This window comes from Fulvia fulva, chromosome 5 (assembly GCF_020509005.1).
Source record: "Fulvia fulva chromosome 5, complete sequence".
NCBI lineage: Eukaryota > Fungi > Ascomycota > Dothideomycetes > Mycosphaerellales > Mycosphaerellaceae > Fulvia > Fulvia fulva.
Genome location: NC_063016.1, coordinates 684,727 through 710,353, shown reverse-complemented (window position 1 = coordinate 710,353; position 25,627 = coordinate 684,727). Strand labels below are relative to the sequence as shown.

Genomic DNA, 25,627 nt, shown 5'->3' with positions numbered 1-25,627 from the left:
ACAGTGAAGACGACTGCCGACACGCGCGGTCTGTGATGGTCATGAAGCTGTGTGCAGTGATCGTCAGGCATTGGAAACGCAGTGGCGGCCCACGTTGCAAGCTAGCAAGCAAGCGTCGTGGTTGTTCGCACGTATAAGACGCCTGATAAGCTCGGCACGGGAGCGTGCTCGGGCAATACTTGCAGCAGTTTGCTTGACAAGACAGGAGGGGTGTTTGAGGAAGAGAAGGAGCGATCGAGGAAGGCTAAGCGCGCGGTCTTAGTCAGCAGAAATCAGCGTCGCCATCGTGGAAGAAAGCTTCAATGCCATGCCTTGGAGACAAGACTGCCATGTCGACACGGTAGCACATCAGCCACAATGCCACGCGAAGCAGATCCATCCAACAACGAGCGCGAGTTCCTGCTCGCGGCGCTGCGCGAGAATGTGCGACTGGATGGACGTGCTTTCGACCAGTTCCGCGACGTGCAGCTGGCGTTTGGCGAGGAATACGGCGTCGCAGATGTGCGGGTGGGCAAGACGAGAGTAATGGTCAACATCTCCGCCGAGGTTGTGACCCCCTACCCAGACCGGAAGTTCGACGGCGTCTTCATCATCTCCACCGAACTCAGTCCCATCGCCAGTCCAGCATTCGAAGTAGGCCGGTAGGTGAAGACAATACACGGTATCAAGGTAGGTCGTGGATGGACTGACTGATATCGCAGACAAGACCAGACTGAGGTCCTGCTCTCGCGTATCCTGGAGAAGACGATCCGACGATCTGGTGCCCTCGACACGGAGAGCTTGTGCATCATCGCAGGCTCCAAGTGCTGGCACATCCGCGCCGACATCCACGTCCTCGACCACGATGGAAACATCGTAGACGTCTGCTGCATCGCGCTGATAGCCGCATTGATGCACTTCCGCAGACCGGACCACGAGATCCATGGCGAAGAAGTCACAGTCTACGGACTACGAGAACGAGAACCAGTCAAGCTCCAGATGCAGCATCAGCCCTTCTGCATCACAACATCGTACTACGAAGGTGGCGAGGTCATGATACATGATGCCACCTTACTGGAAGAGCAGTGCAGAGAAGGCGAAATCATCATCAGCGTCAACCGCTTCGGCGAGGTCTGCCAGATTGCAAAGTTAGGCGGCACACCTGTGGATGGTCTGAGCATTTTGACTTGCACGAATATGGCAGTGGAGAAGGCAAAGATGCTGGACAAGCTTGTCAAGGCGCAGCTAGAAGAGGATGAGAAGGAGAGGGACAAGGGTGGACTGATGGCAGAGTTGAGCGCGGAGAATGATAGGCCGCAGCAGCAACCTATTGGATGAAGCACAGGACTTTGGGTACACATGCCAGGCGCCTGCTGGACAGGGCATCAAATTGCTTGAGGATCATAGAGCAAAGGAGTCGGATGTCGCTTGGGGCTTCTCCGAGAACGAGATCGCATCAATGCACCCACGCGAGCAACCGCTGATGCATGACCCAGCATCCTCCCACATCGCGAGAGAGATGGTCGAAGACCAAATATACCAAACCAATCTCGCAAAACCAAACGCCCCTCACTCCCGCATCCACATCACCCATCCTTCACAAACACCATCAACCCCGCCACAACACCCCCAACCCTCCCCACCTCCAACTCCAACTCCTCAAGCCTAACCCTCAACACCCCCACCATATCCTCCTCTACATTAATATGCCTCATAACGCTCGGATCCCCCATATCAACCCTCCCCCTAATCTCTAGACTTTCCTCCACCAACGCTTTATACACATTCCCGAACCTCTCCGTCTCCTCATCCAACCTCTGACCCTCTTTCTTCAGTAGCCTCACAGTCTCCCCATCACTCTCATCCCCCGTGTCCCGCAAGTTCACAGCGACGTTGAGAGCGGCGGACGCACTCACATGCGCGACCTGGACTTCCTTCAGAAGCGCTTGGACTCGAGCATCGAGATCTTTCAGGTGTGCTTCGATGTTTTCGGAGGTTTGGAGGGGCGTGTGGGTGTGGTTGCATTCAATCTTCTCCAAGCCCGGGCAGGAATCCCCGCGCTCGTGGTAATGGTCGTGGGAGATTTCGTCGGTCATGATTTTCAGGGTGGGTGGTTGTTGTGGACTGGAGGCTTGGGTGTGGTGGGGTGTCGTCAGAGGTTGTGTTAACCTTCCCTGTCTGGGGGCTGAGGCGCCTGGTATCTATAGACAGGTTTTGGTTGGTTTCAATGCGTGTTTAGTGAGCAGTGATTGACTCTGCTGGTCAGAGAGTTTAGAGGCATTGATCACTGAAAACCGTGCTATGGCACATTGCGAGTCCTTCGTGCCCTTGCTTGCTTGCTCGGCTTGCTACCGTGACTGTGAATGTGATACGTGGTAGCACACGTGCATGATCATAATGACGCTAGTCAATGCGTGTGCCTCTTCGCCTGGGTATGAGTATCCGAGAGCCAAGCAACCAATCTCATGTCACGTCGTTTTCACATCAAACGTTCAGCACAGGAGGTGAAATGGATGTGTTCAACAGGGCGAGAATGAATGTCCTGACCGAAAAGATATAAATCCACGAAGCGATGTTCATCGCTATTTCATGTCCAAGTCGTGTTCTGAAGTATGTAAAAATGACTTGGAATAGATCTTCTGACCTGCTCGCGCGAACGCTATCAATGGTTATCCGCTGTTGAATCAACCGGTTTGCCTCCCAGTTTGCACCATGCCATGTGCAGTCTTGCGCCGAACCCAAAAACTAGTTGCGTTGCCGCCAAATGATCTGTGCAGTCGTCGCCAGCAGAAGAATACAATCAACAAATAGCAAAACCTGCCTCGAGAGCACTTACCACGTCTCGGCGATATATTGCCCAGCTGACTTCTTGCTCTCCCAGAACTGCTTGGCAGTCTCGTGGTCGAGGTTACCCTTGTCCATGGCGACGTCCATAAGCGCCTCCTCGACACCTTCGCCCATGCCTTTACTAGAGCCACAGACGAAGATGCGTCCATCGATGGAGTTGATGACAAACCATACTATGTCTGCTTGGTGTCGAACTTCGTCCTGAACGTACTTCGCGACCTTGTCCTGCTTCTTCGGGTCTTTCACGAGGGATGGTACATCTTCGTCGGAGTTTTCCACCACGCCAGCCTCGTCTTCGGCAACAGGAGGCAAGGGTGCTCGGGACTGTACCACCTTTTTGATGTCTTGTTCGTGGTCGCCTAACTCGCCGCGATAGATCTCGTCCAGCATGCTGTCGCGAATACCCTGAATGAGCCAGATCTTGTTGGCGCAATTGGCATTCTTCAGGCGGTTTAAGATGAAGCCTCGGAAGGGCGCCATGCCCACACCGGCGCCGATCAGAACCATTGGGCCGTCGCTGATGAACTCCTTCGATAGCGGGTTTGCCATCAAGCCTCGGAACATAGGGACATGAAGGTTGAGTCTTCTGCCGGCGACACCAGGTCGTAGACAGAAACCGTTGGCTTCGGCTTCTTTCTGGCCTTTCTCGTCGGCTTCGATGAATCTCTTGGCGAGGCGCTCGAGGAAACCAGATCCGACACCAGATCGCACATTGTCCTTGAAGTTATCAGTCTCGTGAACTGTGACCGCAACCTCGATCAATCGTCGGCCGGCAAGTCCTTCCCTAGCAGAAGACACATGCGGGTCGTTTGAAAGTGAGTAGAAGCGTGGCATCAACTGTGTCAAGGCACAGCACAACGTCTCAAGCGGCGGCTTAGACGAGGGGAATGCATGAAGTAGTTGCTGGAGGGTAATGTGTGGACCAGTCCGTAGGTCGCAGAACGTCGCCTGACCTTGTGCACTGCACATGTACTCGAGGATTTTCTTCTCGTTAGGATCGCCAGCATATTCCGCCAAGAGTCTCAAGAGAGGCTTGGTGGGAGCTGTCGATGAGATATCGACCGTCCATGTGAGGATCTCTCTTCGCGTTGTGACGAGTTCTCTGGCTCCCTCATCGCCCCAAATGGTCGGCCAGCGTCCTCCAGTGGTGTGCAATCGGATAGCTCTGTCGCGCGAGAATCGAGGAATACCGAGCTGTTCCATAATGTCGTCGACCACGGCAGGATCATTTGGCGGGCACACGCCAACGGCGCCACCGACCTTGAAGTCCACGCCGCCTTCCTCGGGATAGTCGGTGACGTCGATGTCGAAGTGGTAGGTCCGCTTTTCTGCGCCCGGCTTTGTAAGTTCACGAGCAGCATACAGTGGCGCATTGAAAATGTTGTATGGAGGGTGTGGCTTCATGTACTCCGGCGGGTATGCTTGCACCTCGGCAGCATCGTGCTTGTGCATCGCCTCCCGTGGGAACTTCTCACGGATGGACTGTCTTCTGACCATGCCAAAGGATATCTTTTGTTCGGGTAGCCCGACGATTTTGGTAAGTTCTGTGTCCAGCGATAGTGATCGAAGATCGAGGTTCAGAAATCGGTAGGCGTCGGTGCTGGGTGTGATGATGGGTGCGAAGGTTGCCTCGTCGGTATGTAGCGGTAGCGACTCGATCATGCAACATCCCTCACCACAGCAGTACTTCTGGAAGAACTTGGTGCCTCCGCCCGATCCAATGAGTCTTCTAATGTCATCGGCGTTGGATGCATATGTTGTGCTGGCTCGCCTCTTTCGTGTTGGCTTCGCAGGTTGTTCAAGCGTGAGTTGCTTCATCCTGTCGACGGGCACGTCGCCAACGTCTGTAGCCTCTGTCGGTGGGGTGGAGGGCGCATCGGAGTCGCTGGTGTTGGTATCGTCGCTATATCCAGCGATGCTATCGCCGCTCGACCGGGGACCTGCCTTTGCCATGGCACTGAGGTTGCTCAACTTGATTTGCGCATCGATGGGTAGGCTCATATCGTTGCTCCGTAGCGGCTCTATGGGTATCGGGTTGTCAGGGTGGCTCGTGGCGCTGTATGGTATGTTGGTGTGCTTTTCGTGGCGTACGCCGAACGACGAGAACGAGTGACGTCTCGCGCCGGTCTTTTGTAGTGTCGACATGTCGACGGGTTATTAGAGGAGGATGGAGTGTTACTGGGTGGGACTGTGCATTCTAAGGAATTGTCAGATCATTGGTAATGTGAGGACAGCTGAGGTCGAACGTGTGTGTAATAGAAGGGGACAGATCGACATGAGTGCGGAACTCGAAAGACACGATAGTGCCCGAATGGAATTGCCGCGTTACCTCCTACTCTTGTTGAATGCAGCCGTGGAGACGCATTGTAGGCGACGGCGAGTAAGCAACAGTGTCTTGCGCGGTCCGTCTCCTCTCACTCCATTGCAGTGTAGGAGTGCAGTTGCGTGCGTGCGGGAATGTGGGCGGGCACTCACCAAGCAGAATCGATATCGGATCTGATAACTCTGTGCCGAATATGACGGGCGCAAGTACGCCACCGAACAAAGGACGGGCGATGGAGCAAACAATTGCAAGGTCGAGGATCGTGCGCGTCGGTCGCAGTGCTTTGCAGGTCGTCGCAGTATCGTTGATTGATGGTGTTCAGTGGAAGTGTCAACTATCTCAGGAGAGTGGAGACTTACATGTCAAGCTGCAAGCAGCATTTCACCACTTTACTTCGGCTGGCCTCCATCGAACCATGCAGCTGCCGAGGCCGGATTCTTCTTCCCAGTCTGAATCCCAGAGCGGCTGCACCGGCGCGTCATCGTTCTTCACATGCACTGCTGCAGAACAACATTGAATCTTCAGCACATTCTTTTCCTCGGTGTAGCTCTACTGAGCGAGCACTCTGTACATGCATCTCACAAGAATCACGAACCGACCTGCTCTGCGGTGCGCCGTGGGCCAACATTACTCCCAAAGTGGCCGTGATCGGACATGTCACTCTCGAACTGATTCCGAAGCTGCTGCCGGTGTTGAAGTATTATCTGCATACAAGGAAACATCTCCGGCTTATCTCACTGGGCGGTGATTCGCTACAGCACTCATGGCTGCGTGTCTAATTCATCTGTCAATCTTTGCTCTGTATTCAAAGAGCTGCATTCATCGCAAGATCGCCTGAATCTCCCGATCAGATTAGATGCTGGGTTATCTCGGCCGTTGGTTCCACGGTGCCGGTTCCTGGTCAGTGCACGCGACTGAACCAAGGCAGACTGTTCCACGCATGCTTTGTACCTGCCGCGACCTTACATGTTCTGTCCACCGTAAAGCATGGCAACAGTCCTGGTGTTCGGATTACATGTCATACCATTGACGAGTGTGTAATGAAGTCACAGGCACCCACGACGTGTGCGATCATTGGTCTGCATCAACATGTACCATCTGTGGCTCGTTCGGATCGAACATCGAGCTGTGCAGTATGAACATTGTCGCGCGACATAATGAAGATCCGTTAGACAGCATTGCGAGGCTTCCTAGCAAAACGGCGACTGCACTTCCGTGGTAGGGTATCATTGAAAGTGATAACACTAACAATTCCCACGTAGTCGTCGCACGCAGCACAACGCACTGTGAACACAGTCATGGCACCGTATTCGGGACGATAGCACTCAAAATCCTACTTGCTCTAGAGACTTTTCAGAACTTGCTTCATTGGATCAGAACGATCATCGGCTTGGACTCGAATGACACCGGCAACGATTGGGAAAGCTACCACACATATCCCTGGCCTGCACTCGATGCACAGTGCCAGGAAGCGAAGCAAGGACTGAGTGGGTGCGAGAACACGAGCCAACACCTATAGTGCAACGAAATGCTCAGGATTGGCAAAGCAAGCTTGTTCGTGAATCAATAGTCGCGCTGGCGGCTGCTACCTATCGCTCGCACGAGTCGACCAAACAGCAGGTACAAAAGACGACGATCACGACGACAAGATCACAGCGATACCAAGACGAGGACCGGAGTCCCTTTGGCAGAAAGTGTCTTTACAAGACAAGCGTCACCTGGATGGTCAACAGGCCTGATACCGCCACAGACGACGGTTCCGTTGAAGAGCGTCGCGTCCAACATCAGCACCGTACTGTCGCGCCTCACAAATCTGCTAAATGTTGCTTGTCTACACTTGATTACTCGCACCGTGCTTGCTAGACCGAGACCGAGGCTATGACGCAATGACGCTTACTAACAATTACCAAACATGCAGGTCGCAACTTCTTCTGGAAGCTCTTTGTGGCGCTCTGTTGAGCTTTCGGATGTAGGAGATAGTGGAAGTGCAGCAGGATCCGACTCTAACAAGCGAATGTGAGCACCACACTTCCATTTCCTGAGTCCATACCTATTCTCCGAACCCAATCACATCCGGTTTACCTTGCGCGAATTCTCCATACCAACCCGAACGTCTGTGTCACTGGAGCTACAAGCGCGCTCGAGCTCGAAGACTGCTCCAAATGCCTCTCACGGTGCTGGGGAACCAGGATGTCACCCGCATCCTACACTCGCTCAACAAGGACGACATATTGGAAGTGCAACAGTCCCTGGCAGATGCGCTGCACTGGTACTCGACCTCAGCTGACGAAAATGATTTCTGCTCCGACTTTCAACCTGAACGGACACAGCTCAAGCGGAAAGATGGCTCGACGACCTTGTTCATGCCGGCTAGCGGCTTGTATGGACAGGGCGTCAAGGTCTTGAACATCACGAGCCCAGATGATGCCAGGGGCCTGCCTGCTCTTGCCGAGAACATGAGCCTCAGCTCCGATGGCGACTCTAAGAGCTTCATTAGCTCTACCAGACGACAGGACTCTATGGCTAGCACTAACACCAACTCTCCAAATTCGTCACTCCACGCCACGACCTCTCCTGAAAGTGATCGCAGCCTCAAAGCACCGCTTCAGTCTGAGAACAGTGCTGTAGCCACCGTCAAAGGCACCCTTACTCTACTAGACAATGAGGGCAATACCACAGGTTTGATCGATGCCGAGGAACTGACTGCTTTCCGGGCTGCCTTGGCCTCGACGATGCTGTTGAAGAAGCGGCATTCGGTCCACGATTTGACAGTATTTGGTGCTGGCCGACAAGCCTATTGGCACATTCGACTAGCCTTACTGTTGCGAGGACCAGAGATCCACCACCTCAACATCGTCACAAGAAACTTCGAGAGCGCCCGCCAATGCATCATGCGAATCTACAACCCTCAGCTCGATGACCCAAACTTCGTCGACCACATTGGCCAAAGGTACAACAGCAAGACGAAAGTCAACCTCCTCACACCAATGCACACAGAGTACCAGCGCCTGCTGAAAGAATACGTCCGCGCCAGCAACATCATCTTCTGCTGCACTCCATCAACCTCTCCCTTATTCCCAGCCACATACCTCACCAACCCCGAAGGTCGAAAGAAAGGACGCTACATCGCCTGCATCGGCTCCTTCAAGCCGCACATGGTCGAACTCCATCCCGACATTCTCAAATACGCCGTGGCACCCCACCACGAACAAAAGCACATCCACAAGCGGCAGAAGGAAGGTGGTGCCATACTGGTTGACACAGTCACGGGTTGTCTTAAGGAGGCAGGTGAAGTCGTGCAAGCCAAGCTTACTCCAGATCAAGCAGTAGAATTGGGAGAGCTACTCATGTTGAAGAAGGACGCGGAGCAACGATCTCATAGTAAGGGGGAGAAGTCGGAGGAAGGGTGTCATTTGCAGGACAATAGTGGTCTGAAGGAGTGGTTGACTAGGGGTGATGTGATTTATAAGTCTGTTGGCTTAGGGTTGATGGATGTGGTCGTGGGTAATGAGCTGTTAGGGTTGGCGTGGAGTAGAGGCATCGGGACGAGGATTGAGAACTTCTGATCCATTGCATTGTACGACGAAAGTCTTATTAGAGATCTAGCCTGTGCAAGACCAAAATGTATCAAGCACGTAACCCTGAATCTCCCATTGCCTTGTACCGCACTCTCCAACCAAAACCACATCATCTCTCCAAAACCTCTCCCTCTACTCACCACCGCAAACCCATCCAACCACCCACTCCCTACACGTCACATACTACGGCTTCATAACCCAATCCCCCTTCGGCCTCGCCCACTTAATCACCCTACACTTCTCCGGACACCGATCATGCACACACTGCAAATTCCCACATACAATCTGCTCCACAATCGTCTGACCCTGACACTGACAGCACGTCCACCGCTTCGTCCAGTCCCAGGCTCTGGCTGGACAACTCGTCGAGCCGAGCTCACTCTCCCACTGCTGCGCTGGGGCCTTTGAGAGGTCGTAGACGGGAGGCCGGACGGCGACGGTGGGGTGGTCTGTTGGGATGAACTTTGTGAAGTCGGGCTCGGTGTCGGCGGGTGGGGTGAAAAGGGGTGGAGAGGGCGAGCTGGGTGGGACGTTGGTGGTTGGTTTGGAGAGGGAGCCGCGGAGGCGTTGCATGAAGGGGGAGGGACCGAAGCGGGAGGGGCTGGTGGTGACGGCGGTGGCGATGTTCTTATTGTTGGTTGAGGGGAGGGGCTCGGTGTTGGTGGTTGATGGGTCTGATGTTATGGATGATAGCTGGCGAAGGGCTTCGTCGAGGCCGCTGCGTGGGCTGGTGGGTCGCTGTAATGAGTCGTTGTCCTGTGCGGGTGGCGAAGGGGTGCCGGCATTGAATTTTCTGCCGACTTGGAGGCTGTCTGGCATGTTGAGCGTGAGGTCAAGGTCGCCGTTCATTTTGGCGGCATCTTCATCGAGCATCTGGTGAGAGTCTGCGCGCTCCTGCCGCCGGGTCTGCGATCTGCTCGAGCGTCGAGGCTTGATGTCGCTGCGGTCACCCTCGTTGTTCGAGCCCGGTCGATGGCCGTGTTCAGAGGTGATCGACATTTCGAATTCGACACCGTTGACGCGAGTCACCGTCTTAGGGGACTGGCGGTCGAAGTGTTCTGCCAGCGTCTTGTTAGCTACGTTTTCTGATGATCGCGCAGTGTCTTGGTCACAGCTTACCTGAGAAGGCGCTACCTTTTGGTGATGGCGTCCGAGTCTTGTTCGGTGCTGGTGAAGCGGAGCTTGATGGTCTAGCTTGAGTCTGCGAGCCACCCTTGTTCCTCTGCGAAAGTCCTGATGTAGGCGGGACAAGCCGATCACCGCGCGCTCTGCTTTTCGGAGGTGGTGGGATGTTGCTGAAGTCATCGAGAGCGACGCGTTCCGGCTCAGTTGTCGTGACTTTCGGGTCGTGCGCCTCTTCATCTGGTCGTGACTTGCCATCGTTGTTAGCTTTTGCTGCTTGCTTGCGTTCACTGCGCTTGTCCATCCAATCCTTAAGTGGTGCCATGGCTATGACTTTGGCTTGGGCTGAATGATAGCGATGGTATCCTTGGAGTGATATGTGGAATACTGCCATGTGGATCAGTTGAGAATGAAAGGCGATTGGTGCCTGAGAACTGCGTGCTAACGGATGCAGCGTGAAGTTGCTACTAAAGCAATCGCAGTGAATGCAGACGCAACAAAGATGTCGCGCACGTACCTTACTTGTGTGCTTTGCGCATGCGCCGAAGCCGCGATCGCGCCTCACTCAACATGATTGCTATTGCCGTTGCTATAGCTTTATGACCAAACCAGACAGCGCCGCCACCAGCCAACAGGGTATCACAACTCAGGATTCCGGCCAACCTCACACGTAAAGTCATCCATCGCCCACACCAGCCCCACCATCTCATCGCTCTCCGCGCCGCCTAGCAGTGCCGATGCGCGGAGCTACTGACATCAGTGTTACCTCCAGAACCCTCAGTTGTGGTCGAATAGAGCCGAAACACATATCCAGGAGCCAGGGTCTTGGGTCCATCGCGTACCCCAGACTGAACAAATCCAAACAACCAAGCAACAATGCTGCCTTCCTCCGCTATACCACAGTCGCATGTGTTGGGGTCACTGCTGGAGACACGCGGACATGCGGGACTCATTGTATCATCTTGATGCCACTCCACGCAGCTAGTGCCCAGAGTAAGATCTGCATAGGGAATTGGAGGGCGAATCCAGCTATCCGACCACTACCATGCTCTTTTCCCGGCCTCGAGTATCCCACGGCGAAGATCATGCGACCTATCATCCACCCTACGCCCAGCATCGTGCTGAGTTGCGGATAGTGTAGCCCAGCCAGCAGGAGCGCTATCGCGGTCGAAGGCTGATTCTCGACGTAGTTGGCATGGGCTCGTTGTGCGCAGTTGAAGAGATGCAATGCTTTCTTCATGTTGTCGTCCGCCTTGTCGAAGTCGGTGGTCTCCGCGAATGCTCGAGGAGCCCAGAGCTCAGCTCGCGTCCTGTATGGTCGTGCCCGAGCGCCGTGCCATAGGCCTAGCTGAGGTCGCTGTCAGCAAGTTCTACATCAATATCACAGTTCATGCTTACGAAGAATGTCAAGGCCGTGGTCGTGACTACATAGCCATAATCTCTGGGAACAGTGAGCGTGAGAGACATCTTGGTATCAATACTGATCACGAAAGGAGGGTCAAGCGGGAGCACTCTACGGGCGGTAGGAAAGGCTGATACTTATGCTGTGCGCGCGACCCGGCTCAGTGGGCATGGAACTATCGAGGTTCGCATAGTTCTAACGCTCGCCAGAAGCCTTTACTGGCCCCAAAAGGCAAGTCTAAATCCAGAAGGCAATCTCAGCGCCATGCCGCCTCCACCGTCAACACGCGAGCTGCACCGAGGCGGCGCAATCGCGCTCGTGCCTGGCCCCTCAGTGGAGGAGCCTTTGGCTGGCGCCAGGCCCTAGGGCCAGTTGGCAGCAGGAATGTACGTGCGCACACGCAGGAGTGAATGTCAGATGATCGTAGTCGCGAAGTGTGATGGAGAAGGTTGCATATGAGGCAGGAGAAACAGCGCGCGCTGGTTGGCCTGGCTGCAGCCCGGCATGTCCAGGTGGGCCAGATCGGGAAAGTGCGAGGCAGACCCGGCCACGAAGCGGGCATGAAGATGTCACTATACAGAGCCTGACGGCTGTGTGTTGTATTCGTGCAGTAGTCTGCTATCATGTCCGTATGATGATACTCCTACATCATGTTCAGTCGTCGAATGCTGCCGCAACCAGAGAGAAACGTTCGTTCTGGCTGCACCCCTCGAGGCTCGACATGCTGCAATCGATAGTCTCTCCGAAACAATAATGGTAGGTGCTTACACTTTGTTGCGTGCTTCATGCAAGGAATTAGTAGTGCCTTCCTCATCCAGCCCCCTTGGTATTAGCGGCTCTCGGGAGTGGTCGGCATGAAATCTTCATGTGTGAACTTCACCTCCTGTCATCTTTCACATGATGCACAAATGCCTAGTTCAAACGCGATGGTCAGTATACCACATGTGCCACCCGATAATGACGTGTATTATGTGGTACAACGCAATGGCTAACGGTCGTGCACAGCACGAATCCCAATGACGATAACCAATCACAAGAGCTTCTCAGGACGGACGCCCGCATGTAGCCGCAGCTTGCTTGCGAGCAGCCGAAAGCAGTTGATCAAGAATCAATCTGTTCTCACATGTGGGACCGCGCGCTGTATGGCTGAGTCATGAACAGAAATCTAAGGGCTTTCGAGCTCGCGTTCAGAACTTCGCATCAACATCACACGCACACTTCCAACAACACGACATGCAACCCTCGGATTTCCTATTGCTGAGCTGCGACAGGAAGACACCGCGCGGAGACGTGTAGCACTACAGTACGCCCATGACCGACAATATCAACAATCCAGCAGACTCGCGCTGTAATGAGGATCACATCACAAAGATAGTTTTCAATCGCAGGGTACTTGCTCCGTCTTTGCTGGCTATTCCTGCGCGCATTGAGGAAGGCATGGATTTCTGCAGTGGCAGCAGTCTGTGGTGGTGACGATGTCGCGTACGTCCGTTGATGATTGTCATTGACAAAATAAGCCAAATATGAAGGCAGCCGGCTTCTGCTTGCAGAGGGTCCTGGTTGTCACTGATGGCCACATACTGAGAGCTAATCTGAGGACACACAACACGCGACATCACACTGCTGCAGATGGATATCATATCGCTTCGTCGATTCAAGTCTACATAGCTACAATGCATGACTTTTGCTTAGAACCTGTCCCTTCTCCGCGTTCGATAAGCTGTGTATCCGATGTATGCGGCAGCCACTACCAGGCCGAAGATGATGAACTTGCCAAAGAACCACAACCAGCCACCGCTTGATTTCACCTTCTGTGGCTTGCCCTTATTACGGCTGTAGTCTTTGCTGCCCGAGGCACCACCCGTGCCAGCCTGGCCGCTCGGAGAGTAGAGGTTCTTCGTCTCGACCTTGATGATATCGTGATTGTCCGAGAGCTCTCCTGTCTCGGCGCTGAAACCCAGGTAGGTTATAGGTGGCAGCTTGACATTCGGCACCTCGAAGCACTTTGTCCACTCATCCTCCTTCTTGTACATCAACTCCAAAGTCAACTGCTTGTCCTGGAAGTATGTAATCTTGGCCTTTGTCGGAAAGTCTGGGTTTCGAAGACCGCGCGCCGAGCACCCTGCCAGCTCATTCGCCTTGCCGTCGTTTGCCTGATCGTAAGGTGTCTTGCCATCTCCCAGCATAGCCATGACATAAGGGAACACTACGCCCGGGCGGTTGTTCTTGTACGTGTCGAAGAAGATGCCCAGACCTTCGAAGTTGTCCTTCATGCCAAAGACGTTCCCTTGTTCCGCACGCTCTTTCGTAACCCACATTGTCATACCATCGCCGAAAAGGCTACCAGTGCCATGAATCTTGAAGTCGACCGTGATCTCCCAGTTCGTAGCTGTTATGGGCACTCGGCTGAAGATCCAGCCAGACTGCGAAGGCTGTTGTGCTGTGAGGCGGACGTATTGGTCTGCTCGTATGACTGCGCTTCCGCCAAAGTCCCACCATCGTGACTGCATGTCCGTATCAAGATATGGCTATAAGTCACGTCAGCAAAGGTGAATTGGTGAGACACTTTGCACATCTTTGCTCACTGTTTGCAGGCTGTGCGTTCGCAGCCGTATCGACTTGATATCGGACTCCTGCGCAGTTGCGAAACAGCTCCATACTGCCAGCAGTATGGCTGTAATCCATGAGGTGGAATGGAAAGCCATGCTGGGCTGTCTATCGTCGTTTCATACGCGTCCAATGCTTGATGAGAAAGGAGAGTGTGCGACCTGACAGCAAGGAGGGCCTGCAGCAGTCGTGGGGAAGTGCTGTTGCTGTATGAGAAAGGAGACTGCGCGCTCTCGTGACAGCTATTTCGAGATGTCCATACCTGTCCACTACTATCCGCGGGAGAGCCCACCAGATATTGCAGGGGTCCAAGCGGGCCGTCATTGCTTGTGAAGCTGAGATCTTCAGCATCAACATCGTCTACCTTTCTATGGCTTCTTCGTAGATGTGAGGATGTCATCGTGGTGGTCGGACATCGTCTCATCGCATCGGGTGCAGCTTGGGTTGACGGCGGTGGTCTCTGGCTGCATAGCGGCAAGCGCGGTCGTTGGACTGCAAGAAGCACGACGGCGATATGATATTCACGATCTAAAGGACTCCATACCGGACTTGAGCGTGCCGCACGATGTTGGGAAGGTATGGCACATACGTGATATTCGACGGAACGGCGCTGACTGACGAAGATCTAGATAAACGATTTTGGTGGAGCGGTACCAGAAGAGACACTTAAAAATAGAGATGATGAGCGAAGCGCAGCATTAGCAAGAAGGGCGCGACTAGGAGACTATGATGAAGGTGTGCTATACGGCTCTGCGGCATAAAGCATGGAGCTAACGTGTCCTAGATCTTATCCTGGAGCAGCTGGCTCGCAATCGTGTCTTCCTAACTGACGATGGCCTCAGGAAATTGAGGAAAGCATTCGTGGTGGTGGTAGGCTGCGGTGGTGTGGGCTCACATGCTGCCGCAGCACTAGCTCGTTCTGGTTGTGGTCGTCTTCGCCTCATTGACTTCGACCAAGTCACACTCAGCTCACTGAACCGCCACGCTGTCGCTACCCTTGCAGATGTCGGCACACCTAAGGTAGTCTGTCTTCAGAAGCGCCTGGAGCAGATTGTGCCATGGACCAATTTTGACCCCATCAACCAGCTCTTCGGCGAGGCATCAGCAGCCGCACAGCTCGCTCCTTGGGCAGACGGACAAGCACCCACTTTCGTCGTCGACGCTATTGACAATATCGATTCAAAGGTGGCGCTACTGCACTACTGTCACACGAAAGGACTGCCCGTGATTTCTTCAATGGGTGCCGGCTGCAAGTCTGATCCTACCAGAGTCTTTATTGGCGACATCTCGGCGTCTACGGACGATCCCTTGGCAGGCGCTACACGACGAAAGCTGCGTAAGCTCGGAGTGAAAGACGGCATACCAGTCGTCTTCTCATCAGAGAAGACAGGTCCTGGCAAGGCGCAGCTGCTCCCACTACCTGAGGACGAGTTCCAGAAGGGCAAAGTGAATGAGCTTGGTGTACTGCCTGACTTCCGTGTCCGCATTCTTCCGGTTCTCGGCACCATGCCAGCAGTCTTCGGGCTGTGTGTCGCGAACCACGTCATGCTCGCAATCTCCGGATACCCTCATGACTACCTTCCCAGCAAGGCTCGAGAAAAGATGTACGATGGGATTCTTGCCCAGCTCCAAGGTCTCGAAGAACGAGCGGTGAGGTATCAAGGCACAGATCCAATCGGTCTACGAATGCCCTTGACCTCAGATGACGTTGGGTACCTCGTCGAAGAAGTGTACCGGGGTCGCAGCGTGGTGTCGGGTCTCGCCAGCAGGCTAAGTTTGGTCCGGTGGCGAAAGCCTGAAGGTGCGTGGATAGACATGAGCACTCCTGGTCAAAAGGCTGATAAGCTTCAACTCGATGAGCTTGTATGCATGACGAAGGATGAGATGACCAAGCACGAAAAGATGGTGCTGAAAGAAGGCCGAGTACCAGAAGATGTGTATGACAAGGCAGTGATCGATCTGGTCGCAAGACGACAGGACGAAGAACGACATTTCCGTACCCAGAGGTAGAAAGTGCCATACTGCGGCCCTTCGACTGTCCACTGACAAGCATATGATGCACACTGCGGAAAAGATACATTTCAGCCGCATCCAAACTCCAAACTCAATAACAGATGAAGCAATACACTCCCAACCAGGATATCTGTCGCACTGTCAACTTTCATTCTTGCTATTCTGCCCAAAAAGGCCCATCTTGCTCGATCGCGATTGCGACCGACTTGTGCCAACTATGCCATAAAAAACAAGATTGCACACGACTGATGACTGCTCCATACATCCAATTCGACATTGACCCCATCCAAAATCAGGGCTGCTCGCATTTGCTACGCGAATATCTCTCCAACTCCAGCTATTGTGTTCCCCATCGCAACGTACAGTACAGTACACACTCACACACGACCTAGGGAATTCGCCTGGCTCGGCCGCCGTCGCTTTCGCGATATTAGTCTAAGAGGGGGTTTTGATGACAGTAGTAATGCAAGACAAGAATGAGACTACGCGCAACAGCACAGCCTATGCGACTTCCTCCTCTGCCCAGCCGGGTAATGTGCCCTCGGACACGCCTAGCCCATAGCCGCCGGGGCTGTAGCCGCCTAGACCGGCCAAGTTGCCGCTCTGCTCTGCTTGCTGTGCCTGCTGCAGTGAGAAAGCTGGCAGACTGACACCGCGGCGGTGCTGGGCTTGTTGGGTGCTCTGGCTTGCGGCGTTGGAGTAGGAGTTCATGGGGGCGCCGTTGGTGATGTTCACCGACTGGTGGCTGCCGTGACTGTAGTGTTGGGAGGGAGGTTCGAGACCGCCGGATCGTGGGGCGGTTACTTCGTTCGGGGTATCGTAGAAAGCTTGTTGGCTGGACATTAGGGAGGATTGGCCCTGAGACTGCTGGTAGGCGGAGGGGTGTAGGGACAGCTGCTCGAAGTCGGAGGGGCTCAGAGTGTCTTGGCGCTGGAGGAAGGCTTGGTGTGCTTGTTGCTCCGCGGCTGCTTGTGCGCTCTGTTGCGTGGCTGCTAGGTACAGCGTTAGAGGGTTGTTGCCGCCGTTGTTGAAGATTGTTGATGCAGTTGGCCCATGTGCTGGGTTGTAACCACCATTCGAGGGACCAGAACTCGCGGGGGAGATGGAGTTATGGGTTCTGCTTGGGGCAAGACCATTCACTGGTGATGAAGAGTTCAGGCCGTTCTCATGTTGCTGCTGTTGTTCACGCTGTTGCATCTGCTGCGCGTTAACAACTTGTCGAGGTGGGTTGCCGCAGCGGTCTTTTCCAAAGTTGACCTTGAAGCGCTTGTACTCCTCCTTTCCTCTGACTGCCTCGATCGCTTTGATGGCATTTGCAATGTTGGTGAAGTTGACGAAAGCACAACTCTTCTCGCGCAAGGTGTTGACGAGCTCGATCTCGCCATACTCCTGGAAGTCCTGCCTCAGGCGGTCCTCCGTCCACGACTCGTCAAGATTGCCGACATACACATTGCGAGAAGCACCACCAGAAACAGCCAGAGCGATAGCTGGTGGGAGTGCACCCGAGTGCTTACCCCAACCGATCTTGAGTCGGCGGTTGTGGATCATCAGTCCCTGCAGGTTACTCAGGGCGTAGAACGATGCGGCTGCCGTTGGGTCGATGAATGTCACGAAGCAGATGTGCTTGTCGGGGATGTAGCGAATGTGGTGAAGCAGTCCACCACGGACCACGTTGCAAATCTCTTCGATCGTCGTCTCTGGGTGGATGTTGCCAAGGTAGACTGTGCGGTTGCCCAAGTTGTTCACACCACCAGCGGTTGTGGCCACGGCCGCTGCAGCTACAGACTGCTGTGCCAGAGCGTTGGTGATCAGATCCCGATCTGCGCCATTCAAGACGTGAGCGTACCCAGGGGCGATTCCAAGGTATTGCGCCGCGTTTTGCTGCTGGGTCTTGGAGACATAGGCACATCGATCCTTTCCGTAGTACACACGTCGTGGTGCCTGCCATTTGGGCTCCTGTGGAAGCAAAGTGACCGCCTTGATCGCATTTCCGATCGAAAGGAAGTGCACGAATCCAATCGACTTCTCCCGGACAAGTTTCACAGTGTCAATGGGTCCGAACTTGCTTAATTCCTCGCGAAGCTCTTCTTCAGACATATCCTCGCCCAGGTTTCCCAGGTAGACATTTCGAGAAGCGCCCGACTGCTGCACAGCGAGTGCAACAGAAGTCGGAACCGATGAGGGCTTGCCCCAGCCAATCTTGATATCCTGGCCCTTGATCGACAGCTTCTTCAAGATCGCATCCGAATGGAAATGAGTTGCGGAGCTTCCGTCCAAGAACGAGATGAAAGCACAGTTCTTGTCAGGGAGCAGACGAACGGATTCAATCGGCCCACTGCGGACGTGGCTCAGGATCTCCTCTGCAGACGTCTCGGGAGGAATGTTGCCAAGATATACAGTACGACTCGTTCCAGACATCATGCCCGGTCCCATCTGCATTGGTCCACCGTACCCTGCCATGCTGGCTCCAGTCAGGGCATTGAAACCAGTCGTCGGCGACTGAATGCTACCAAAGTACGAGCCCGGGCCCATGGCTGCAGGAGAGGTCAGACTCTGGTACGCGCTTGGTGAGATCGATGTCTGCTGATGCTGGAAAGCATTGTTGCTCTGATACTGTTGGTGACGTGGCCCACCTTGCTGCTGAGAGAAGCTAGAGAAGCTCTGGAATTGAGGGGATTGAAAGGTCGAAGGCGAGCCGGGCTGGAAAGGGCTTCCCATTAACAACTGCGATGGAAGCAGAGGTGTGAAGTTCATGTCGTAGCCTGTTTGGGGCGTCTGCATGTCTTGTCCATTGTAGTTGTTACTCGGGATTCGTCCAGTGTTGATGTTCGGAACGTTGTTTCGCTGCGGGTGTCGGTCGCCATACCCGCCCATGGAGGGTTGATGGGAGTGGAAAGATCCATTCGCGTACCCATTGAGGTCGGAGTTGATCGATGGCTTTACGGCGAATGATTGAGTCTGGCGATGCCCATAGTTGGCACCATTAGACATCGTCTCGCCAGACTGCATGCCGAGCATGTGCGGCGGCAGCGAAATGCTGTCCCGCGGGTTTGCTGATAGCACGGCCGTGTTGGATGGTATTAGAGGTCCGGTGCTACGCAAGCCGGACGCAAGCTCTACAGGAGAAAGTCGTTGATTAGAAAGTTGGCAGGGTGATCGCAAGGTGTCCGAGCGAGTTTCTTTGCCGTCGAATGTCAGTCCCCAAAACGATGCACTTCTACCACGTCTCGATCCTGCATGACAATAGGAATGCGTGCAAGCCGACTTACAGCTCTAGGCCAAATCCCCGGCGTACAGTAGATCAAGCAGAATTGCAAGAGTCGTGGCACAAAGCGGCAAAGCGTTCGTGGTTGTGTCCAAGGTATGTACACTACTATCTCTTGCTGATCGGAGTTGCCCAGATTCGCTCAATGTCCACGACAATACCAGTCCAGGGGCTCCGTTCTGGCGGGATATATTATAGCCGTCCGGATGGAAAAGAAGAATGGGCGTAGAATAGGGTGGAAGCAAATGCTCAAGAGGCCAATGGCAATGTATGAAGAAAGATAAAGGGAATGAGTGACGATGCAGCGAGCAGTGCGCAACGCTTGGAGGTGGAAGAAGGACAACAGTCTGGCTAAGGAAATATCACGGGCATGAGCATGGGCCGGCATGTCAGGGAAATTATGAGATGTCCGAATAGGAGGCATCCCATAATTCTGGAAGCCTTCTGTTTTGGGTATGGGCTCTTTGGCGTGCCCGGCGCCAGAATAGCAAGATTCTTTGCTGCGGATGGCTGCGTTGCTGTACACAACACCAGTAGATGCTGCGCTGGTGCGTGACGTACGACGTGGTGTTGGAGTTAGATGTCATGCATGTCTGCGTATGAAGGTCTGTTTAACGACAACGTGGTGAATTATGCAGGGCTGGGCGAGATTACTCGCAGTTCATAGGATCACAGCGATTCTGAGTTAGACGCGCTAAGGATCCGCTGTCACCAATCATCAATGCATGCGCGGACCACGACCACGACCCGATGGGACCCCTGTCTGGTGAAACAATTGAATACCATGGAGACGCCCATGCCTGCAGAGGATGATTCCGAGGCATTCCAGGTGCATGGCAGCAGGCCGAGCGAAGGGAGTCAAGTTGGAGCACACTTTCCGTCTGCCACTTTCGGGGTGAAGAGGCGCGTCCCGCTGGCTCAGGTGCGAGTCATGCACGCGCCGGTCGCACGAGAAGAGATATAAGCTGCCATGGTCCGAAGACAATAGACTTGTGCCACGGCCAAGAGCAGAATGCCGTGGTCGTGCATCTCGCCTCGATGCAACGAGCTGTGATCGTCAACGAGGGGACAGGCCTTCTGGAAATCGCATCGTCGCTCGAGCAATCCAGACAGTCGCAATGGCAGCGCCGCCAGCGAAATTGCCTCCACAAGTTTCGAAACGGCTACAAGTCAAAGGTCGATATCGATTGTCGTATATCGCAAGACCACTCGATGAGGACCTACTTTCTCCTCTACACACCACTTCAGCAAGGCTGCAAGAGGACAACAGCGTGCACCACTGATCTCGGTAGGCGGTCCGTGATGAGAAATGTTGCTGTTCTGGCCTTGGTGTGAGGGAAGGCGCAAAAAGTCCAGGCATCATGATCCGAAGTGGACCGCGCGGTTGACGCCATCGATCGTTGTCGACATCTCCACTGCCGAGCCGGTTCAGATACAGAGGAGAAAGACAGCGCGGTCCTTCAGAAAGTTCATGGGCCGCGTCAGACATGCAAAACCCTCCGTTGCATTTATGCTATCTGCAAGTAGGCACGATGCCGACATCGGCCACCTGCAACCGCGACTGCCATCGGATGACATGATACCCAAGCGGCGTGCAAACTCCAACGTCAACGACATGCGTAGCATTTAGTCGAGGTAGGTACATCCTTTTTTGTCATTGATCTAGTGTACACTCGCCGGTCTCGCCATCGAGTACGACAAAGTATCAGCACCTGGGGAACCAGAATCCAAGGCATACCCTCACGAGAGCCAGAAGGTCGGAGGCAAGGATGGCCGTCTGCGTGTCAAAGGACCACAGGTAGACACCAGCAGGCTCAAGGAGACCATCACCTTTCCTTTCTCAGGCAGAACGGCCAAGAATCGCTTTCCCAAAGCGCCCATGACCAAGCGGCCATGTAAATGGAACCACGATTCGGACGACATATCTGCTCGCGGCTTTCCAACACCAGTGTACGAACATCTGTATCGACGATGGGGCGAAGGGGACATCGGAGTCATTGTATCTGGTAATACGATGCTCAAGTACGATGCTGTAGAAGCATATGGCAACCCAATCCTGCCAGACGATCATGATGGAAGAGTGGCAGCCTTCAAGAAGGTGCGGCGACCTCACAAACCGCAGTCGCATCATCTTCGAAATCATCGACGAAGTCCACCGCCGCGTGCCAGATCCATCCTTCATCATCTGCGTCAAGATCAACTCCGTAGAACTCCAAATATCAGATGATGCGGTTGAGCTGGTGGAGGTCAGCTACGAAGCATGTTGTAGCTTTATATCTAGGTCTACACCGCACAGCTAGAAACACAATGGGGAAGCCTAGTCGTCAGGCTTTTTGTAGCTGAGATTCATACACAGCAAGGCATTGCTTAGCCTTGACGCAACGCAACGCCATCGCTATGCCACACGCCCCACGCCCCACGCCACTCGCAGTGTATCAGATTCGCGCCATCCACTGTTCCATCTGGGAAACGCCTAACACGCCTCACAATGCCGCTTGCATAACACAGTCTCGCGCCAATGACCATCGCCCATCTCACAAGTGTGAGTGAGCTTACTTGCTGAAGTTGTACTTCTCGCCCTGTCGAGTCATCGGCTTAGCACCACGGGTAACTGTGACAGCCAAACCCTTCACCTCCCTGGCTGCGGGTTTCGCTTTCTTAGGCTTCGGTGGCTCTGAATGGAGATGGCCCATATCGTTGAGTGCCATGGTGTTCGTCCATCGGAGGCAGCGCTCCTTACTCGCGGTCTGGTCCTCGTGCGCCTTGTGACGAGTATTAACACGTGCGATCTGTTCCTCTTCGACGTCGATCTTCTTCGCGGCCTCTTCCCCCTTGAACTTTTTGTGCGCCTCCATGTACTGGGCAATCTTGTCGCGCCATTCGCAGAGCTCCTTGCGTAGCTTCTTCTCGCGCTCGCCACGCTCATCAAGCCAGCTGATCAAGTTGTCGAGACGATCTGGATCATCATAGAAGCCCCACTGGTTGGCATTGTCCAGGATGGTGGTGCCTTCTTCTTGCTTGCGGCGCTCGGGTACAGTCATTCGGAATCGCTGTTGATAGTGAGCCTGGTCCTCCTTAGTACGTTCGATAAAGCCTTCGCGCTCCATTGGGTCGGGGCCTTGCACCCATATTCTGCCGTTCGCGTATCCGTAGGCAGCGGTGCTCGACGAAGGAAGTCCACCGAAAGGCTGTCCATTACGCTCGAACCAGTAGTAGCGGTTGCAGAAGCGGTCCTTGCCGAGTACCTTTGTGCGTTGGACGTTAGCCTCGCGCAAGTCCCCGTCACAATCGGCAATTTCCTCTTCCAGCTGTCTGATCTTCTGGTGCAGCGCCTCGACTTCGTTGCAAAGCTTCTTAAACTCCTTCGTTTGTTTGTTCTGTGCCTTTGCAGCTTCGGCTTTCTCTGCTCGTTCCTTCTCGCGCCGGGCATTGTCTTCTTCACGCTTCCGCTTGCGATCGTTGCCTCGCCGTAGTGAACGTCCATTGGTCGGTGCCTCGTCGTCATCGGCGTCGGAACTACCGGCCGCGTTGAGATCGATGCTGTCCAAGGTAGCCTCTGTGGCCTCTGGCTCGACAGACTCTGGCTTTGGCGATGGTGGCATGTTGTCGGGCAGTAGGATTTTGCGTTCCCGATCCTTGATCGCCAACTCCTCCATAGCAGCCTTCTTCTCGCGTTGATGTTCGATCTTACGCTTTCGCACATCAGTCATGTCTTCACTGCATTGTTCCAGGAAGTCCTTGACAGCGTCCGTCTGAATCGTGAGGATGGTCAGTATCTGTAGCGCAGATACCCTCAGGTTGATGTCCATGGTGGCGTACTGTACGCGAGCTGTCTCGCGGGTGGGCTCTTCGTCCATGGGAGCAAGATGCGCAAGGATCTTTTCGCATCTGCTCTTGAACGATGGCGATGCTGCCAACTGGTGGAGTATGCCGACAACGATCAATTGCCAGCCTCCATCCGCATAGTCGCGTGCCGCACACTGTGCTGCCCAGTCTCGATCGGCCATCATTTCTGACGCACGATTCGGCGCTTCAGTCGTCATCTCAATGTCTGCTGCAGATTCCATGTGGCTCAGCCGACTGCGGGTAGACCGTGCGGGTGCATCCGGAATAGGTGTCGAAACCTCGCTTTCATCGTGCACCTCAGAGTCATCCATTGGGGTGTCCTCGACTTGTTTCGGCAAGCCCTTGACTTGTATCTTTCCTTTGTCGTCCACGAATTGCGACAGCACAGCACAGTGCACTTCGTCGAACAGCTCGCAGGTCGTGTCCAATGACTGGAAGCTCATAGCATCGATGAAGTCGTCGAAGGTGAAGCTATCAAGCACGTAAACTTCGCATTGCACGTTCAGTGTGTTCCATACTTCCAGTAGCATTCCCGTCGACTCTATTTCGATGTCTGTGGGCGGGGTATGTCGCTTGTTGGTGATGTACTGGCCCATTTCCTCAGTGAAGAACTTCAGTTCAGGTCGTGTAACTCCATTTCGCTTTGGCGCGACGTCCAGATCCTCAATTGGATACTTGATCGGAGGTGGTTGAGGTGGTCGACCTATACGAGGTTGAGGTTGTTGGCTGTGGTAGCTGAGATGTGGCTGTTGCGGCGGTGCACCAGGATGTTGCTGCTGTTGTTGCATGTGCAGCATTTGCAACTCTTCTGCTTGCACCCGCTTGTAGTCGGCGGAGGTCATCTTCTTCTGCCTCGGTGGTTGTCCTTGCATAAGCATATGCTGTTTGTTGTGTAGGAGTCGAGCGTCCTGCAGGAGGTGGGCAGGAATCTCCATGGGTAATCGGTATTGGATGGCCAGATTCTCCTTTACCAACCAGGGTGCGCCTGTCCAGGCTTCGCGTTGTAACGAGTTCTTCAGAAAAGCGCGTAGGTTCTGCTTGGTGAAGACTTTCCGGTCACGTCGTAAGTGCTTGTCGTCCAGCAGAGCTTCCTCGGCTTGTGTGTTGTTTAGTCTGACGAAGTATCGCGAGAATGGCGCGCGTTGAATGCTCCCATCCGCGCCTCTGATCATAGGAAATTTGGCCTTTTCTCGGATGATACCGGTGTACTGTGTTTGATCGCCGTCGCCGAGCGCCACGATGACTTCCTCCCCAGGGAAAAAGTCATGCTTGAACTCTGCATATATCGTGTTGACTGCAGCAAGTAATTAGCCGCGATCCTCGTAACTGTTGAGATTGGCCTCACCAAGCTCGTCCATTCGTGAGATGATCGAGAATTGCACTTTTCGCAGGATGGGATCGCGTAGAGGATCTGGGAATACACTCTCGACTGCAGCGGAGCTCTTGGTCTGGTAATTGTGAGTGCCCGAACGTAGCCATGTGATTGTAGAACATTATTTACCTCAGACGCTAGCGCATCCCAGTAAGTGAGGCCTGATTTGCCATTGACCGCGTCGACAAACTTTTTCTGTATAGTATTAGTAGAGTCTCGAGTATAGGACTTTCGTAGCGCGTACTTGGTTGAGCCAATCGAAACTGCATCATGTTAGCCGTTGTATGTTGTAGTCATATGGATCGCCAGGACATACCGCTTGAGGTACTTCTCGTAGTCCGTGAACACTTCGTCGGTGCCTCGCATAACGAAGACCTGCATTTCTCGCGTCAGAGTGGATTCGAATCAAGGTTGTCTCATGTGTTGGCTTACTTCAGCGTGATCGGGGATGCTCGTAGGCGGCGGCAGTAGATGTACTGGCTTTCTCTTGAGGAGGACCTGTGACTCTTTGTTGGCCACGTGCTCTGTATCTTCTGTGTCTTGTTCAAGCTTGCGCACCATATTTGCGGTCACCCCAGCCTGTAGCTGGGTCACTCAGCGCTTTGCGCGTATTCTTCTGGTGTCGATCACAATGGTCGATGGTCGATATGGTCAATGGCGATGTGTTGGGTGATGGTTTGGGTCACTGGTGGATGGTTGCGACTCTGGTAGTATTGTTGGCCGGGAGTGCGTGCGTGGGAGGAGGATCAGCCGGGCGGGAGTGGATTGAGGGTAGGAGAGTCGCCGAGACGCGTAGAAAGTAGCTTGCTCGGAGGTGGTGATGTGCGGGAGTGTTCACGCGCGAATGCGACAGAAACGGTGCGCGGACGTGGCGTGGTGGATGGGGCGAGGGAGAAAGGAAGATGTGATCGAGGAAAGGGTTTAGAGAACAACATGGTTGCTACTTGTGGGGTCCTAGAGGCTCTGGCAGTGCTGCACTGCTGTGTGAGAGAGCCTTCGCCAGAGACGTCAAGCTCAGGCCGCTATACCCCAAAGGGACGTCTAGCGTGGATCGGTCCGTCTGCCAGAGAACTCCGTTGGCCTCCTGCTTGTCCAAGCCCATCTTCCCGCTGCCATCGTCTTCGCTCTACTCTGCACGCAGGCGCAACCTTTACCTATTTGTACTCTTTCGAATCGCCCTGAACTGTAGAACTAACTCGGATGTATTGATGCCCTTCGGTAGTCTGCTTCGAGCGGCTGTATCTCGACGTGACGTTGAAACACCCTCGATCCC

General features: G+C 54.1%; 10 protein-coding genes across 10 annotated transcripts; 3 read left to right on the top strand and 7 right to left on the bottom strand.

The window, feature by feature from the left end:
* Positions 1–357: 357 nt before the first annotated feature.
* On the top strand, positions 358–1,317 carry CLAFUR5_05532 (Exosome complex component rrp45; the record flags this gene model as incomplete). The annotated part of the gene is made up of 2 exons (XM_047904680.1): positions 358–641; positions 702–1,317. The coding sequence occupies 2 exons, from the start codon at positions 358–360 to the stop codon at positions 1,315–1,317; spliced, it is 900 nt and encodes a 299-aa protein (XP_047762348.1).
* Positions 1,318–1,565: 248 nt separating this feature from the next.
* CLAFUR5_05531 (uncharacterized protein) lies at positions 1,566–2,075 on the bottom strand (the record flags this gene model as incomplete). The annotated part of the gene is made up of 1 exon (XM_047904679.1): positions 1,566–2,075. One exon carries the CDS (start codon positions 2,073–2,075, stop codon positions 1,566–1,568), a length of 510 nt encoding a protein of 169 aa, XP_047762345.1.
* Positions 2,076–2,811: 736 nt separating this feature from the next.
* On the bottom strand, positions 2,812–4,971 carry CLAFUR5_05530 (uncharacterized protein; the record flags this gene model as incomplete). Its single annotated transcript, XM_047904678.1, has 1 exon — positions 2,812–4,971. The coding sequence occupies one exon, from the start codon at positions 4,969–4,971 to the stop codon at positions 2,812–2,814; it is 2,160 nt and encodes a 719-aa protein (XP_047762346.1).
* Positions 4,972–7,311: 2,340 nt separating this feature from the next.
* CLAFUR5_05529 (uncharacterized protein) lies at positions 7,312–8,715 on the top strand (the record flags this gene model as incomplete). The annotated part of the gene is made up of 1 exon (XM_047904677.1): positions 7,312–8,715. One exon carries the CDS (start codon positions 7,312–7,314, stop codon positions 8,713–8,715), a length of 1,404 nt encoding a protein of 467 aa, XP_047761717.1.
* Positions 8,716–8,910: 195 nt separating this feature from the next.
* CLAFUR5_05528 (uncharacterized protein) lies at positions 8,911–10,174 on the bottom strand (the record flags this gene model as incomplete). The annotated part of the gene is made up of 2 exons (XM_047904676.1): positions 8,911–9,785; positions 9,847–10,174. 2 exons carry the CDS (start codon positions 10,172–10,174, stop codon positions 8,911–8,913), a joined length of 1,203 nt encoding a protein of 400 aa, XP_047761716.1.
* A 624-nt stretch (positions 10,175–10,798) lies between these two features.
* On the bottom strand, positions 10,799–11,316 carry CLAFUR5_05527 (Microsomal glutathione S-transferase 3; the record flags this gene model as incomplete). The annotated part of the gene is made up of 2 exons (XM_047904675.1): positions 10,799–11,197; positions 11,248–11,316. 2 exons carry the CDS (start codon positions 11,314–11,316, stop codon positions 10,799–10,801), a joined length of 468 nt encoding a protein of 155 aa, XP_047761722.1.
* Positions 11,317–12,939: 1,623 nt separating this feature from the next.
* On the bottom strand, positions 12,940–13,956 carry CLAFUR5_05526 (L-type lectin-like domain-containing protein; the record flags this gene model as incomplete). Its single annotated transcript, XM_047904674.1, has 2 exons — positions 12,940–13,779; positions 13,837–13,956. The coding sequence occupies 2 exons, from the start codon at positions 13,954–13,956 to the stop codon at positions 12,940–12,942; spliced, it is 960 nt and encodes a 319-aa protein (XP_047761721.1).
* A 295-nt stretch (positions 13,957–14,251) lies between these two features.
* On the top strand, positions 14,252–15,868 carry CLAFUR5_05525 (tRNA threonylcarbamoyladenosine dehydratase 2; the record flags this gene model as incomplete). Its single annotated transcript, XM_047904673.1, has 3 exons — positions 14,252–14,434; positions 14,488–14,593; positions 14,643–15,868. The coding sequence occupies 3 exons, from the start codon at positions 14,252–14,254 to the stop codon at positions 15,866–15,868; spliced, it is 1,515 nt and encodes a 504-aa protein (XP_047761724.1).
* Positions 15,869–16,372: 504 nt separating this feature from the next.
* On the bottom strand, positions 16,373–18,889 carry CLAFUR5_05524 (Negative regulator of differentiation 1; the record flags this gene model as incomplete). Its single annotated transcript, XM_047904672.1, has 1 exon — positions 16,373–18,889. The coding sequence occupies one exon, from the start codon at positions 18,887–18,889 to the stop codon at positions 16,373–16,375; it is 2,517 nt and encodes an 838-aa protein (XP_047761723.1).
* Positions 18,890–21,688: 2,799 nt separating this feature from the next.
* On the bottom strand, positions 21,689–24,915 carry CLAFUR5_05523 (Imitation switch two complex protein 1; the record flags this gene model as incomplete). The annotated part of the gene is made up of 7 exons (XM_047904671.1): positions 21,689–24,276; positions 24,328–24,430; positions 24,484–24,549; positions 24,599–24,617; positions 24,671–24,729; positions 24,787–24,852; positions 24,913–24,915. The coding sequence occupies 7 exons, from the start codon at positions 24,913–24,915 to the stop codon at positions 21,689–21,691; spliced, it is 2,904 nt and encodes a 967-aa protein (XP_047761719.1).
* Positions 24,916–25,627: the final 712 nt, after the last annotated feature.